The sequence below is a fragment of the Pavona decussata genome, unplaced genomic scaffold (assembly GCF_977016875.1).
Source record: "Pavona decussata unplaced genomic scaffold, jaPavDecu1.1 SCAFFOLD_137, whole genome shotgun sequence".
In the NCBI taxonomy this organism is placed as follows: domain Eukaryota; kingdom Metazoa; phylum Cnidaria; class Anthozoa; order Scleractinia; family Agariciidae; genus Pavona; species Pavona decussata.
This window is the reverse complement of record NW_028145550.1, coordinates 2027480-2044018: the sequence shown is the minus strand read 5'-3', so window position 1 is coordinate 2044018 and position 16539 is coordinate 2027480. Positions and strand designations below refer to the sequence as shown.

General features: G+C 39.7%; 1 protein-coding gene across 1 annotated transcript; it reads left to right on the top strand.

The window, feature by feature from the left end:
* Positions 1–13: 13 nt before the first annotated feature.
* Positions 14–11812, top strand: LOC146467286 (tRNA (adenine(58)-N(1))-methyltransferase non-catalytic subunit TRM6-like). Its single transcript, XM_085126136.1, has 13 exons — positions 14–193; positions 985–1133; positions 1614–1714; positions 2429–2520; positions 3470–3553; positions 3817–3941; positions 4673–4718; positions 5154–5248; positions 5722–5858; positions 6385–6464; positions 7278–7380; positions 9969–10055; positions 11627–11812. Exons 1-13 carry the CDS (start codon positions 120–122, stop codon positions 11771–11773), a joined length of 1320 nt encoding a protein of 439 aa, XP_084982262.1. The 5' UTR covers positions 14–119; the 3' UTR covers positions 11774–11812.
* Positions 11813–16539: the final 4727 nt, after the last annotated feature.

Below are 16539 nucleotides of genomic sequence, written 5' to 3'. Positions count from 1 at the left end.
TAAATGACGTGTAGTCGATTTCCAAGATGGCTGTCGGAATATGCATATTTACTGCTCAAGTTGTTTGAAGATCGAGACTTTCGTTATTGAAAAAGATCACAATTTTCCTCTCCGCAAAAATGATCAAGGAGGGCGAATATGTCATTTTAAAGAAGGAGAATGTCACAAAAGCAGTAGCCATTCGGAAGGGCAGGTGAGACAAGGGACAGAAAATCCTTTTTAAAAACACATGTGCGTACATGGAACTTTTCAAAGCTCTAGCTCTCGGCTAATAAATACAGAGCCACTTTTACAAACGCACAAGAATACTTCAGGAACGCTGTTGTAGAATTGCCCCTCTGTTCTGTAGTTGCTCATCGATCGTAGGATGTGGATTTGATACTTCAACAACAACAAACGTCATGTACGTAAGGGACGTTCTATTTTTCTCCGCACCCCCCCCCCCCCTCCTCCTGTCGCCATCCTTTGAAGAAGAAAAAAACCAAGGGTTTGATGTCTTGGTGGTGCCTTTGAAAAATAAAGCCAAAGGGTCCATGAGCCTCCCATTTGTCTATACCCCCCCCCCCCCCCCTCAGCAATAACTTGTCCCGAGCCTAGCTCACATCATGTTAAGTACATCATGTTCTACAGGCTTGGATTGTTGTAAGCAGTGCATTTCCTTAATATAATATAATATAATAATGATAATGCTTTGTTTATAGTGGAAATGCACTTAGCTACCCAAAGCTAGTTTACAGGCTTTCCACTCAGAAATAACGGGAAACAAATGACAATCAAATCGAACAAAATATGTTAAAAATCCCAACTGGCAGGAGGCAAACCAGCTGGCTATTTACAAGCGCGGCCAAGGCGGGACTTGAACCCGGGACCTCCCGATTTCAAGTCTGATGCCCTAACCACTGGGCCACGCCGCCTCCTTCATTAAATTTTACTTGACTGTGTCATCTTCAAGCCAACTATTATCTTATCATTGCTATGATTTAGGAAGGAGGCATTTGAAAAATTGCATTTTTCTCTGGATAATGCTATTGGCTGTCCTTTGGGATCAATATTTGAAGTGAAAGGTGGTAAACTATGCAGATTAGATCCAAAAGAAGACGTGGATGAACTTCTTACAGCAAAGCATGATAACGGTAGGTAAAGCTCCCTCTCAGTTATGGCAATGTTCATTGTTGATGAATATTCTTTTTGTTACTTGAAATTTATTATATTCCAGCCATTGACAATTGCATCAAGCTGAGTGGAGGATGGGTACCTGGGAAGTCCAGGGGCCAAGCTAGCCCCTAGACAGTAACAGGTTGCAATGGGTGGTAATCCCTGCAACCCAGCCATGGGCCCCCATGCATAGTCAAGTCAAGTCAAGCACCCATCATACTGTGTTAGAAGTGAAAGAGGAAGAAAATGGGGGGGGGGGGGCGGGGCGGGGGGGGGGGGTGGGAGCGAGAGGTGCAGAAAAAACAGAGACAACCAACCAGAAACTCCTCAGTTATCCAATACTCTCCACCATGTTCAAACACGCTACCACAATGAGGAATTGGAATTTGGAAATGCAAGTGTTTGTTGATCAGTAATAAACTGTGTGTGTAGTTTAATTTTTACTCCATTTCTTGCAGATGATAATAAAAATAATCAGTTTCTTCAAAGTGATGGCACTTCCCAGAAGGTGTCAAGAGATGAAATTATGAATTTAAAAGCACAAGGAGTCAGTGGGAAGGTAAAGCCTGGCTTGACTTTTATTGCATCTTTAACCCTAACTAAAACGGAAGGAGGGATTCTGCCCATATCAATTTTGAACCTGAATATTAACTTATTTTGAATTAATATTTATGCAAATGTCTTGAAATTTCAAGATGTTTTTTGAAATTTAACTGGGAAAAAGTTTGATGCATTCAGTTAGTGTTCATTGAATAATTATCGATATTACCATGGCAAACAGTTTTTTGACAGGCATTTTTTCCAGAAAATGGAAAATCCCTTACAGTAAAAATGGAGAAAATTACTTTTCTTACTTTGAGTTTTATGTTTTAAGCTCATATAAGTGTTCCTTTATTATAGTTTTGATTACTTTTCATTCAGTTTTAGCGCTTTTCATTTTTGTTTCTTTCCTTAAATCCAAGATGGCTGTCATTTGGCAATCATGACATAATAACATTAGTGTCACCTTGTCATATGACATCATCACTTCCCGTTGCGGACCTTAAAAGAAACATCTTTGGATGTACTATATAACCTCAGAGTCTCATTTTCATAGCTTTCTAGACTTCTTCAAAGTCCGTTTTTGTGGGAGTCCAGTCTGGCGACTTCATCACTTGGTTGTCTCCCTTTTCGGTGTGCATAAAAAGACGACTTTGGGCAAGTCTAATGGCTTTCATACTTGCGAAGTTGTTGTGGGGCAGATTTTTCAACTCCTGTATGGTTTCTTTTCCAGGATATTGTTGAGCATCTTGCTGAGAACAGTGCAACATTTAAAGATAGAACACAGTTTTCTCAAGCAAAGTATAAGAAAAAGAAAATGAAAAAGTAAGAACTTCAAGATTATTTTTGTTCTTCTTTGTTTGATTCAATGTGCAAATTAATAAATGATCAAATGATTAAAATAAGTTTCTGAATACCTTCAGCTGGTAACTGACTGATAGTACCAAATTAATGCAAATTTACTTGTACATGTAATTTTCTTAATTTTACACACAGTTTGAAAATAATAATATCAAGGAAATGAGGATGTCCTTAACAATGACATTTTTCATCCCAGTTTCTGAGAACTGGATGTATTCAACTAGTAACATACAAAAGCATAAACTATTAGTATTTTGGTGTTAAAAGATTCTTTGTTGGGTGAAAAAGGTGTTACAGTCATTTTGGACTTTCCTTTCAGGGGCTGCCCTGTAATAGTTCAAAAACAGAAAGGATTTCATTTGAATGGTTACTTTCTAGTGTTTCATTCATACACTCAAAAGTTAGAACCACTTTTGAGTGGATAAGAAAAAATGTTGTCAGACTGAAAAGGTATAAGCCATGGCCATGAATGATAAGGCCCAACAACTTTTTGGGAAGCATTTGTACCTATTGTATGAGCTTATTTGCATTCATCTTGTTGAAATGAAAGCAGGTGTGGTTTTTAGGGCTTAAAATTTACATATTTCTCACGTACCCGACCGCTAATTAGGTTACTCCACATTTCCATCAGGTTGCATAGTTTATGATTCACACTTTGCTTGGGATAACGTTTTTTCAATTGAGTGTAAAATTTGATGATGATGATTACGGGTAGAATCATATTTAAGACAACGTTTGGTGTCCCTATGACACCATCATCAGGTCAAAATATAATGTTCAACAGATAACAAGAATATTAATGTTCAAGTTCAAGTTCAAGTCCCTTGAGGCTAGGTGAGGAGTTTGCTTTTATCAAGTCACTTTGAATATTTATCATGCCTGAGTGTAAAATTATTAAATTTATTTCTTTCAGACACGTTGTAAGATTTTCAATTTTGAGGCCGACTACCAGTCTTATTGCTCAGATGTACTATGCTAGGGGAGCAACAAAAATATGGTAAGCTAAAAAAATAAAACTGATAGGCACTTGGTTGAAAGCTATGGTCCTGAATTGGCTTTCCTTAAGCACTCCTAATTGAAAGGCTGAGAATATACATGGAGAGGTTTTGCATTGAATCCCCATCAGGCCAACTTTCCACTTAATATACATGTAGTGAAGGCAATTTTTCAATACTTTTAACCAGTTTGTTCTTCATTTTTTTGATGTTGAAAATAGTAAAAACCCTCTTCTCACCAAATTACTGTTTATTTTGTTCCAAGTGAACTTAGACTTGATACACTGTCTCAGATTTTGACCATGTCAAATATCAGAGCACACTGCCGAATGATGGTGGTGGAAAATTGTCAAGGAATGGTGGTTGGCGCTCTGTTGGAAAGAATGGGAGGTTAGTGATATTTAGTCATTTCCTTAAAAGGTACCCTGATACAGGGGTAAAAATAGCTGCAGATAGTACCAACCATTATTGTGTGCTTCCAAAAAACATCCACTCCCTTCCCCCCCACAGAAGGTTTTTTTGGATTGGATGCCCTGCCCTACCCCTCTTGAAATTCCAGTTTAGCTTCATAGTTTCTTTTAAACATTTGGTCTTCTGGGATCCCCCCCCCCCCCCCCCTTTCTCACCCCCTTGGAATTTCCAATGACCTTCCTTGGGGTGGGTATGGATTTTTTCTTGAACCATACAATATGGGTTACTTTTAATGGACTATATGTGGATGCTTCATGCAAAAGGGGCACCTTTTTTGAACTGGTGGTATATAAAAGGGAAGGGATTTCACTAGTTGAAGTATAGACTGAAAAGGTTAGGGAAAGCTGTTATTTAGGTATTTGGCCTTGAAAATATTGCAAACAGACAGGCATGTGAAATGGGTACCATTTTGTATAGAAGGTATACGAAAGGGCTCACAATAATTTCAATTGCGTTTCTTTGATTGACGTCCAGCAAACCACAATTTTGTCCGACTCTTTTGAAAGTGGTAGGTCACAAGTTATTGGTAATGCTGTAAGTGTTTTGTTTAAAATAATGTACTTCTCCATTTGCGTTCACATGATACTCATTTGCTAATTACAGCAATAATTGTAACAGTTATTCTTTTGTAAACATTCTTTTCTATTTAGGTCATGGACGTCTTATTCAGATCTACTCAGGCGATTTCCCTGGAAGGTAGAGTATGAAGACAAATTTGTATTTCATAAGTTCTAAATAAAAATGAACATACAGCTATTCTCCAATACTTTTTTAGACGGGATTTACTTATGTAGTACCTCTTAATACAGACTGTTCACAGTCCCCCTATTTTTCCGTGGGATTCTCGAAACTAGTACACTTTGATGGAGCTGCTGCCATCTTGCGCGAGCACGATCTGGGGAGAGTGTCTAAACTACCGAGGGGGGCAGGAGTGGGGAGGCGGCAACTCAAATAAGCCCCTACTCCAGCTCCCCTCGGTAGTTTAGACACTCTCCCCAGATCACACTCGCTTTTACAAACCACGATGGCGGCAACTCCATCGAAGCGTACCGGTCTCGAGAATCCCACGGAAAAATAGGGGGATTGTGAACAGTATACTCTTAATAATAATAACTTTCAATTTATTTTCAGACAGGCTGTTGAGTATTTCAATTTCCCTAAAGAGTTCGTGGAATGCCTGAGTGGGTTTCCAATGGACAAAGTGACAACGCTTGGCAGAAATACAGGTAGAGTATCTTATTTGGGTGATCAGTGACATTGAATGCCTGCTTTATAATAGAAGCTAAAAGCGAGGTTGATTCTGGGTTGAATCATCGGTTAAAGCAAAATTTATGTTGTCTTAGAAATCGAAACGCGAAATGGATTTTTGTCACTTTTAAGATTCACATTCTATTTTTGCAAGTAGGTGAAGCTTTCATACTGACGGTTGTTTAAGACTCGTCTCTCAAGACAAGAATTGCATCTCTCGAGACATGAATCGCATCTGGCGAGAGGGTGATTAACTTACTTTTGGGCGGTACTGTACATTAGGCAATGGTATCGTGGGCATGCAAAACTAAGAATCAGCTCCTGTGACCCAGAAAGCAAGACGCAAGATGGGGCTTCTGCAAAGTGAAATTGAGAATTTCTCTGACTTTGTGCCTAAAATACCAGCAGCACCATAAGGCTAAACTAACAGATACGAATTATGAATTTTCAGTTGATGCAAAGAAGCCATCAGCGGCCGCTGAGACCAGTGATGGAACAGAACAAGTCAGTGCTTTACCCAGTGAAACTTCAGAAGGCGGCAATAGCTCTGAAGAGGAAGAAGGCGCCGGAAACACTATGACTGAGGAGGTACAGTGTGGTTATACCTGTCACAGAGGGGCATTAACCCTTAAACACGGACCCGCACTATAGAAGGAACCTTCGTCTTGCCAAGCCGCAAGTCATTTCATTGTAGACACTGAGCTGTGAACATGGCAGAGTCCGTGCGTCAAGATACAATAGAAAATTGACAGAATAAATTTGGAATTCGCATGCGTATTTACCTCGTGAATAAAGCTTGAGATTTGCTAATTTGCTTTTGCGGCTCAATTACAATAAATACAGCGCTTAGGTTACTTTTTCAAGACATGTTTGGCTTTATTTCTTGAAATACCGATTCCGCAATGTTTACTTCCTATTTGCTCACTTCGTCCCCCATCCCTAATGTGACGTTGAAGCGGTGACTGTGTAACAAAAGTGGGAGGAGCTATCCCTTTTACAGTGTGGGTACCTGTTTAAGTATGGCCAAAGTCATTGGGTGCATTTGAACAAGGCTGCATTGTTTAAAACTGAATATCTCTGCTTCATTCATGATCAATGTTTGTGTTTTTAACAGGAAAAGTTGGCACGGAGAATGCGGAGACAAAACGAAGAGTCTACGGCACGAGAAGAGTTGGAAAACGGAAATTTGGACAGGTGAGGTTTATGATTATACCCTAAACTTTCCTTGATCAAGTAGCTGTGCGAGATTAGGATCGAAATTCAACAAAGCCTTCAGTTGGTCTCAGATGGCTGTGTGCTTTAAACTTCAGTTTCATTTGGTTCGGTCCTGTGCGTAAATGAAGGAGAGAACGAGTTGATTTGTTGTAAAATATTATTTTGTTAGAACGGTTTTCATTTGAGTGTTGCGTTTGCTTTGGTTTCGCTTTACTACGCTTCATGATTGGTTAACAAAACTCTGGTCACTTTCTCAACCAATGAGAAACAAAACTAAAACCAATTGGGAATTGTTAGGACGCTTTTTTCCCGCGCTTTGGTTTTGCTTTACTACGCTGCGTGATTGGTTGGCAAACTCACGCCAATTTCTCAACCAATGAGAAACAAAACCAAAACCAATCGTGCCTCGCTCCCAAGCGTTTTCCCGCGCTTTTCACCGGTTACATGTATTTGCTTCGAGTTCTGATTGGTTCATTGTGCTGTTTACGTCTGTTGTGATTGGCCACAAAAATTACTGTGGTTTTGGTTTGATGGCACTCAATTGAAAACCGCTCTGAGGTGACGAACCGAATAATAGAGATTTAATAATAGAGAATTACGTTTTCGGCAAACGGCAAACGTGAGATTCGCGTTTATGTTTCCTTCAATTGCCGTAAACGTTGTTCTAAATCTTTCTAATCATTTTTTTGCCCCCTGTGCACCCAACTCTTCTGGGACTTTTGTCATCGATTATTGTCTCTACACGTGACTCATCCTCTCTGCACGCATTACATGCCTATGTTGTTGTTTTAGCTTGGTGGTGGTGAGCCGCTTCCAGCCCAGTCCTATAGTGATGTCGCTCCTCCCTCGACTCGCTCCCTCACGGCCGTTTGTGGTTTACTGCCAGTACAAAGAGGTAAGCTTCTTCTTTTCTTTGTAAGGACTCCTGTCACATACTTTTACTGTCCAAAAAATCCCATAAATATTGTTTAAGACTTTGCAAAAACACCGGAGCGTTTCCCATTTAGAATTTTGTGACCAATGGTAATTAGACTGCGTGTTGTAGTAAAGCGCGCTAGACACGCGAACGCGCGCGGGAGGCAATGTTCGCGCGCGCTTGCGTGTTTCGCTTGCTTTACTACCTCTAAGAGAAATAGGGCTTTGCTGGTAGTCTAAATGGTAATTGACTTCTCTTGCTGAAGAAAACGAAACGGAAATTAGCTGAGACAGCAAGCACGACTTGTTAATGTTGAGGTAACAGAGATACCAACAATCTAAAATGCCCATCCTCCTCAAATGCAATTTCGTGCCACGTTCGTACCGGCCGTCAATGTTTAGGAGCTAAGGGTATGTCTCCTAATTGTCTAAGAGGATTAACTTCTATGGAAGCTTTTTCGTCCCAGTAGCATCACTCATGTCGAAAAACGAGATTGAGTTTGCAAAACTAAAGTTAAGGTGGGATGTATTTTAATGATAGAACTTGAAAATTACAGAGAATACCAATTTCTACGGTCCGCGGCCCTCTCAGTGACTTCATTCAAACGCTTAAAGTTAGCGACCTTCGCTTAGACCACCCTGAAAACTAAAACTGTTGTTAATTCTCGTTTATCATTGTTGGTTTAATCTCTAATCCGTTTACCCCACCAGTCGCAGGATCATTAAACGCCAAATTAATACGAATTTTAAAAAAACGTGTTGGTTTAATTCGTGTTTATTTTACGATTTTTTTTTTTCAATTGAACCAAAATTCACTGTAAACGGTTTGAATCCAGGATTTTCGCTCAGCTTGTCGAAACGTCAGTCAATGTCACCTCAAACAGTCCCCAGGACTAAGGGGGGGGGGGGGGGGGAGTTCCTAAAGAAAAGATTGAGAGTCAGAGTCAGTCGATAAGGTAATTTGAACACCATAAAGAGATTCGAGTGCTGTTCGAGCCTTCGTCAGTGTGCTACACTCACCTAGCCTCCCACGCAGTCGTTTTTAGGGGACTCGAGTCCCCTAAAAACGACTGCGTGGGAGGCTATACACTCACCCAGATGATCATAATTTACCCCGTAAAGCCTTCCGTGTAATTTTAGACATGCTCTAATCTTCCATTACTTTAATCATTTGCAGTCGGCTTCAAGACAGTTCTTAATCCCATTCGGCATCAGCTCTTGTATTTCGGGGGAAAAAAACTTTGCCATCATCAAACACAGTATTTTTCTCAACGAAAAAAAAACACCCCGTTGCACTCAAGTAAATTTTCTTCCTTCAAAAATTTCGCTTATGTCCTTCCGAATTCTTCTTTTCTACTTTAATATTAAGCTCGCATAAAATTTTTAGATGCTTTAAGCCGGGTTTTCTCTAGCGAGATGACTTAAGCGCAAGTACAAGAGCGATTGTTTCTCTCACCCAACAAACTGATTCGAACCAAGCACAACCAACATCAACAGGTATATTCTCCTCACTGTATTCCAGGCATTTTTATAGTACCAGTGGAGTGAATTTATATACAAATCAAGTTGTTTCGTCTTTTGTACCTCTTTCCTGTATTCTCGTGACCTGAATGTTTGTTCATCCAGGGATACTGAAAATAATAACAATCTTTATTTATATTGCGCTGATTCTACTTAGAAAAATCATTAGCGCTTTATCTAACTGCTTAACTAAACTCTAACTATAAAAGGATAAAATAAGTTAATTAATATAAAAAATTACCAAATCAAATTACAATGTATTGAATGTAGAAACAACGTTCACATAAAAGGGGTTTTAACACTAGTTTCAAAAGTACTTAAAGACCGTTAAGTTCTAATACAATCAGACAAATTATTCCAGAGCATTGTTCAAGTTCAAGTGCAAGTTTATTCAAAAATGTTTGACATAAAATTCAAAGACAACACTAACCTGCAAGTAGCTAGAGCTAATCTTGGCGGGTAGTGAGAAGACTAATTTACAAGAATTAATTAAAGTTTATAGAAATCCATATACAGTTTGTCAGTGAGCCATACAAACATTGAAAAAAAGAAAGAAAAGAAAAGAAATGATCATATGAAGAAAAGAAATATAAATATTGGGGAAATTACTGCAGGAAAAAGTTCGCTGTCCAAAGGTTTTAAGCTTGTACCTAGGCACGACTAAAAGATTTTTATTGGCGGAGCGGAGTTTTCTATAAGGTGCATATTTAATGAGCAAATCTGTTAGGTATTGTAAGGAGGATTTAAACGCTGATCGCTGTTGGGGCTGAAAGGGTTAAGCACAAGGACAATAATCCTTGGGCTTATGCTTGCGTTGCGCATAACGACTAAGCAGGGATTCTAGGTGGGTTGAAAGAGGATATTGAATAACCTCATCGGGCAGCCTCATCGCCATAATTGCTTGTAAAACGCCATAAAACTTATGCGATATGGAGGCTATATAAGCACTTCCATCATCATCTTTGTCGTCATCGTCATCATCATTATCATCATCATCGTCGTCGTCATCATTATCATCATCACATACTGTTTCCGTTCTTTCTTCAGCCTCTAATGGAATGCTACGTGAATCTAAGAGAGAAGGGAACAGCTGTTAACATCCTTTTGACTGAAACGTGGTGGCGACATTATCAGGTACAGTATTACTTTTTCTTCGTAGTCCTTGAACTTTATAATGGGAACAGATCAAAAGGTTTTCCGCTCTGATTTACAATGCTGAATAGTACCGTAGAATTCCTAATATTAGCAATAGGGCTTGACAACGAAAAGACCTTTTAATTAAAATTAAAATAGACCTTTATCACACGGCGGCCATGTTGAGTCTCGGGGGAATAAAAAGCTTTGTTTTTGCACGTCAAGCCTCGCACTGAATTCGCGTCTGGCCGAGGCTGCCGTGCGAAAACAAAGCTTTTTATTCCCCCGAGACTCAACATGGCCGCCGAGTGATAAAGGTCTACAGCGTGGATTGTTGAGTTGACAGCCTTAAAACAACTATCCCTAACAGTATAAACGGTACAACGAAAATATTCGTCAGCTGCGTGGTACTCATAAAAGCTGTAAACGTTGAGTAGACGGTCGAGAAGTGCCAAAGATGCAAAGAAATTCCAGACGTTTCGGGCTTAGCCCTTCATCAGTGGTATTCAAGTGCGATTTTCCTTGAAAACCCACAATCACACTCGATTTCCACTGATGAAGGGCTAATCCCGAAACGTCTGGAATTTATTAAAATTTTAAGCATTTCTCCAGCATCTACCCAACCTTTTTCCCTAACAGTTCATGGACTGAAATTCATAGAAATGAAGGTCAAAAGGACTACTGCAACGTGAAAAGGCTTGAGTGTACGATATTTCGACTGACCAATACCAGTCTTCATCAGGTATTCCGGAGGACTTCAATCTCTTTCCCAGGCTTTTCCCGTGTAAATTGGGAGAAAAGTCCTGGGAACTAGGATGCGGATGACGTATTACCGGAGGGGTGTTTCCCCCTTGGGATTTTGGAGTGGAGGTATTTTAGGAGGGGCTTTCATTCGTAATCGTACAGTATGTCAGCCTTAAGAATGGAATTTCCCCGCGGTAAGTATTTCTCAGATTTACCCGTAAATCAGAGTTCATGTGAGTGTTTCAAGTGTTTTCGCCGAAGATTAGAATTTTCCTTTCTTAATTTTTACAGTCGAACCTCCCGTAAACGGGCACGCTCGGGACCGGAAAAAGTGTCTGCTTAAGAGAAGTGTCCGCTCATGGGAGGTTAAAAATGTAGTGTTTGTATGTAGCTAAGAACATGACTAAAGCCACCGTTACACGTTGAAACTTAGCTGAAACTTGTGTGCAACGGCGCTACGAAACAAGTTTCAGCGGGCGTTGCACCGTGTAACATGGTCGGTTTCGTGAAAGTTTTTCGAACTTCCGTTGCGAGGCAAGTTTCACAACAAGTAGAACCGCTTGAATCTACTTCTGCAACGGCTCGCAACGTTAACGGTCGCAGTGGTGATAAAACAAGAGTTTCACCGTGTAACACCACTTCGTAAAACTGGTCTCGTTCGCCGTTGCACACAAGCTTCGGCTAAAAGTTTCAACGTGTAACAGCGGCTTAAGTATCCGCTTACGAGATGTGTAGCAAAAAATTACCAGCAATACCGGCCGGTTTTTCCGGACTCTCGAGATTTTTAAAGCCCGTGAAAATAAACGTCAGTCTGTTTCTCTTCACAGGTGTTGCCGGCCAGAACTCACCCGGAGATCGCCATGAATGGTACGGGGGGCTATCTTTTGTGTGGGATCACAGTTCAACCAGACACTGCACAAGACACAGGAACACCAACCCAAGCCAAGAAACCGAAACTGGACGAATGTGGTTAAAACGATTGACTAATAAATTAGGACTTCTTTCGATAACTACTTGCAGTGGCAATTTAGTTTCTCTTTTCTGAAAATAGATAAATCCATTAAGGGTCTGGAGGGTTAAGCCAGAAGAGCGACCTGACCCAGTTGTTCAGAGAGCGGATAACTTTATCCAGTGGATAAACCACTATCCAGCAGACAAAATATGTTAGTTGTGATATATTTTATCGGTTGAATAATTATTGATTTACTGGATAGAGGGAATTATTACCCACTGGATACTGAGTACAACAACCAACGCCTGGAGTAAAAGAACTCGGGCAGTTTCCATTTAGTTCGGCCAAAATTTTCGGTTGGGGATTCCTGAAACTCTCCCTTTTTTCCATTCGTTCCAAACTTGCAATCTCATTGGTTGATCAAAATAATTAAAGCGCTGTTGTTGCACTAGGCAATTTCTTTTTTCTTTCGAAAGGTGTCCGTTTGTTCCGGGAAATTTACGTTTGATCCGTGCGTTTCATTTGCATTCCATCCGGATGAACCGAAAATTTTCGCTAAGTGGAAAGGCCCCGAGACTAGCTCACTTACCTATATGAAAATTTGTCAAAATTTGCTAAACGTTTGGTCCTCTGACCACCCCTTTCACGCCCCCCTCCCCACCCCAAAAAAGAAAACTTGCTCCTGTCCATGGATCAAGACGCACACCAGTTGGATACGCCCTTCAGTGAGCTTGCCGCAGAAAGGGGTGGGTGGGGGGGTCGTCTCGAGACTACAGATGGTTCACCGGCTAAAGCATCCAAACGGTGGGTTAGGTCAAGCTTCATAGCTACAATGTGAGGGTGGTGGATTTATTTGTTGTGGCAAAGATTTGCTGAATGAGCGGTGTAGCAACGAGAGTAGACTGTTTGCAATTCACTTTCTGGGAAGTCGAAAGCGCGCGAGCTTATATCATGTTAAGGAAGTGGTCAAAACTATTGTACTCAAACGGGACCCACCAAACCACAAAATAGATGGTGGTCTCTTCCTGCACTCCCCCCCCCCCCCCCCCCCCTTCCTCAACCTCAAAAGATGGTGTCTTTATTGCATAGCCACCCCTCTATCCAGCAGTAAAAATGACAATCAGATTCAAACCTCACTTTTCTTGTTTTTGTAGCAATACTGCATGACTCTTGCTAGCTGCCGGAATATTTCTGTCAACTCAAAAATTTTAAAGCCAATAAAATTTTGTTGGTGGTATTAAGAAAAGTGGTGTCTTTGATAACCCTTCTACCCCAGACAAACTGGGTTGTCTTTGAACAAACTTGTTATGACCAGTTCCCGGCTTATTGAAAGCATTCCAAGTTGCCAGGATAGGGGGAAGAGCGTTATTTTTCTATGGCGGCTTCCACCCCCAAAACAGTGCCAGATATCTGCATTCGCGCGAACAATATCAGATGGTAATTGAAGCCTAACGCTTGATACAATGAGAATGCATTTTTCTGACTGTTCAACCAATTCCCCATTAGCCATCCTACAACTATTCGGCACTCGAAAGGAAAACTGAGGCCTTGGGAAGAGACTCCTACTAATATAAAAATACTTAGCTACTTCCAGTTCAAAAAACAATATAAAAGAATTCTGCTTAACTCTCAAGGGTAATATAACTATGTATAGTTTAATATAAAAATGACAGTTCCATATGATCGTCCATAGCTCCCATGGCACTAAGCACACACTATTATTAGATTGTCATTTATGATATAGCGGTGGTTAGCTCGAAAGCTAAGCTCCTCTGACCAGCGTACACTTCTACCAAAGCCATTAAATTCTTTCTTTTCTCCATTTATTTGTTATTTTATTCCTATGTTCCTATATACTTCCATACAAAGTAAATACTATATCCAAGTGAAAAAATCTGAAACCTTGGAGTGTAATTGACCACTGCGGCTGGGAAACAAATTTCCATTGAGAATGGATTTTTGGCAAAATTTACTACACCTCGCGGAGCTTTCGAGCATGCCTTTGCATCTAAAAGGAATCAACATATACACTGGTAATTGGCAAAGGTTGCCCATCGCGCCAATAATGTAGATAACTTGTGCAAAGTATAAAAATTGATAAACAGCTACGGCCCACAAATACAGTGCGGTGCACCGTGACCTTGCATGTGAAAATAAGATAAGAAAAAGAAAAGAAAAACTATAAATCAAACGCTAGAAAGTTGAGCCCAAAGGGCTTGCTTAAAATCCCGTCTCTAATTGTTTGATTTTGATTAAGTTTGATAAAAGCCTCCAAACTAGATGTGCTCGCTGGTAAGTTTGCAGAGGCTGAAAAGGAAATAACTATGTCTTCCCACATTCAACCATGTTGGCTGTGCCCTGATCGGAAGCGAATCTCGCCGTATGAAACATTCTCCGCGTTTTACAACATTTTTACGTGCAGCCTTCACAGTTATTTTAGGGCGGAAACGGGGCGTACGAAGGTATATTGACCTATGGGGGCGTGGCTGGGTCCTTGACCCTACCACACAGTGCGATTGGACAGTCAATTGTCTAGAACGTGGTGAAATCAAACTAAGGTGCCTGCCAAACCAGAATAAATATTTTCAATAAGGCTTTTCGCTGAGAGCAAAAAACTAAGATCTAGCTACTGCAGGATATTGTTTATAGGAAAATTGTCTGTGGGTGATTAATTTTAATAAGACATAACAAGACGGAATATTATCATGAGCATAACTTTGCAACCTTTAAAACCGATATCAGTTTCCACGAGTTTAGCTTACTTCGTTTTGATATACGTTATCTCATCCTGAATTTGTCTGTCTGAAAACGTAGCCAAACGAAATTAAAGTTACTTCAGAAATGCTGCTGTGCCCCCGTGTGAGAATATTTCCTGGCAGGGCGGGATGTGTTCTCTCGTTCGTCAATACGTCCTGCTTTTCCCTGGCGAAGAAGCATACCGTAGGCATGTCTGAGAAGTAAGCATTACAGGGCAGACTCAGTAAACAAAGAACTTTTTGAGGCATTTAAATCTTCTTGAGTTATTATTAATTATTATTATTATTATTATTATTATTATTATTATTATTATTATTATTATTATTATTATTATTATTATATTTTTTTTTCAGGTAGCGTGTGGTAGCTTTTGCTTTATATCTTTTTGTTGTAGGGCGCCATGGCCCATGAGTGGATTTGGCCGTATGAATATTATATTATACGTTTATTATATTATACTGACAAGTGGACATAAAGTTCTTGAGCCTCTAAATAACTGCAGAAATATTTTAGGTGTGAAATTTTATATGAAATCTATTTTGAGAAGCCGAAAAGAGACTGCACTCAGTAAGCGTCTAACATTAAATTAATTAAAGGGAGGAACGGAGAGGAATTTGCGAAAGTCGTCTGTCAAAAAGATGTTTATTTTGCGGATAAAACAATATCGCGAATCAATAAAGAATGACAGTTATGTTTTTTATTGAGGTCATTTCGTTATTTTCCCTTAGTTTTGAGCATACATTTACATAAAATAGTCCAGTCTTTCTCTACAAATTAAAATTAGTCCGCGGGCCAGACTTTGGCAAGCTACTTCCGATAATTGAAGGTTTCGATCCTTTGAAAAGGTCGCCAATGACACTTCGAGAACTTTTAGTGAAACGACACCGAAACACGGATTTTGTGGCTCTGAGAAGGTTTAGAATAATGCGGGAGAAAGAAGAGGGAAAAAAAGACTACAAACAACCTTTTCTTTTATATTGGCAACTTTGTAGAAGGTTTTTGAAAGACGAAAACCACTTGAATCGCACCCTCAAACCACAGGTCACCAAAGCGTAATAAAAGAGTTTGTAAGGGCGTTCAAAATTGATCGATCGAAAATTAAACAACAATATCAGTTCCCTCGAAGGAATATTCAGTTGTTTAATATTCGATCGCATTTGAATTCCAATGTGTTTGTATAGCGACCTGTGCTCAAAAAAGCATGCCTTCAGCTAGAGCGAGCCCATTTTTAAAAATTCAGGTAGATAGTATTACAAAAACGACAAAGTGAAAAGTAAAAAGAAAAACAGGTTAATAAAAAGCGAAAAATATAGAAAATGACCGACAAAAATTGACAAAGAAGTGCAAAACAAAAGCAATAAAGTAAAAAACGAAAACGTATAAAACAATAGTGACCTACAAAATCGAAAACTGAATAAATAAAAACAAAACAAAAAATGAAATAAACGAGAACAGGCGTTCACAGGCCACTCTACCTTGGTGACCCTGTGCGCTGCTATCGCAGGAAATCTAAAGAACCATTCCTAAAAATAAAAAACTATTTAAAATGCCATTTTGGGAAGGCAAGTAGAACTTAAGTTATTGATACATGTATATGTATGTTTTCAATATATCCGTTAACTGTAGGGTGGAAACCGGAAGATGATTTATCCAATTTGTTCACCATTCCTGAGATCATACGAGATCTGGACTAATTTTAGACGCGACTTTGATCCACTGATGATCAACTAGCGTCCATTCAGAGAGATTATATTGAAACACTACCGATTATAGTAGGCAATAGCCTCTTATGCATGATCCAACTATTTCGGGCGACCCCTGCAACGACTCTTTTCAAATTAGAGTCTGAGGAATTCTCATTTCCATATGTTCGCGGACCAGGCTAGCTTGACTAAGCTTTTTCGACATCTTTAGATATCACTGGTGATCAATTAAGAGTCCATTGAGAGATTATATTGATCCTGAAACATGATCGGAAAACAAACAAATTTCAAGGAAGTGTTTCGCTGATTTATATTTAGACTGGGATGA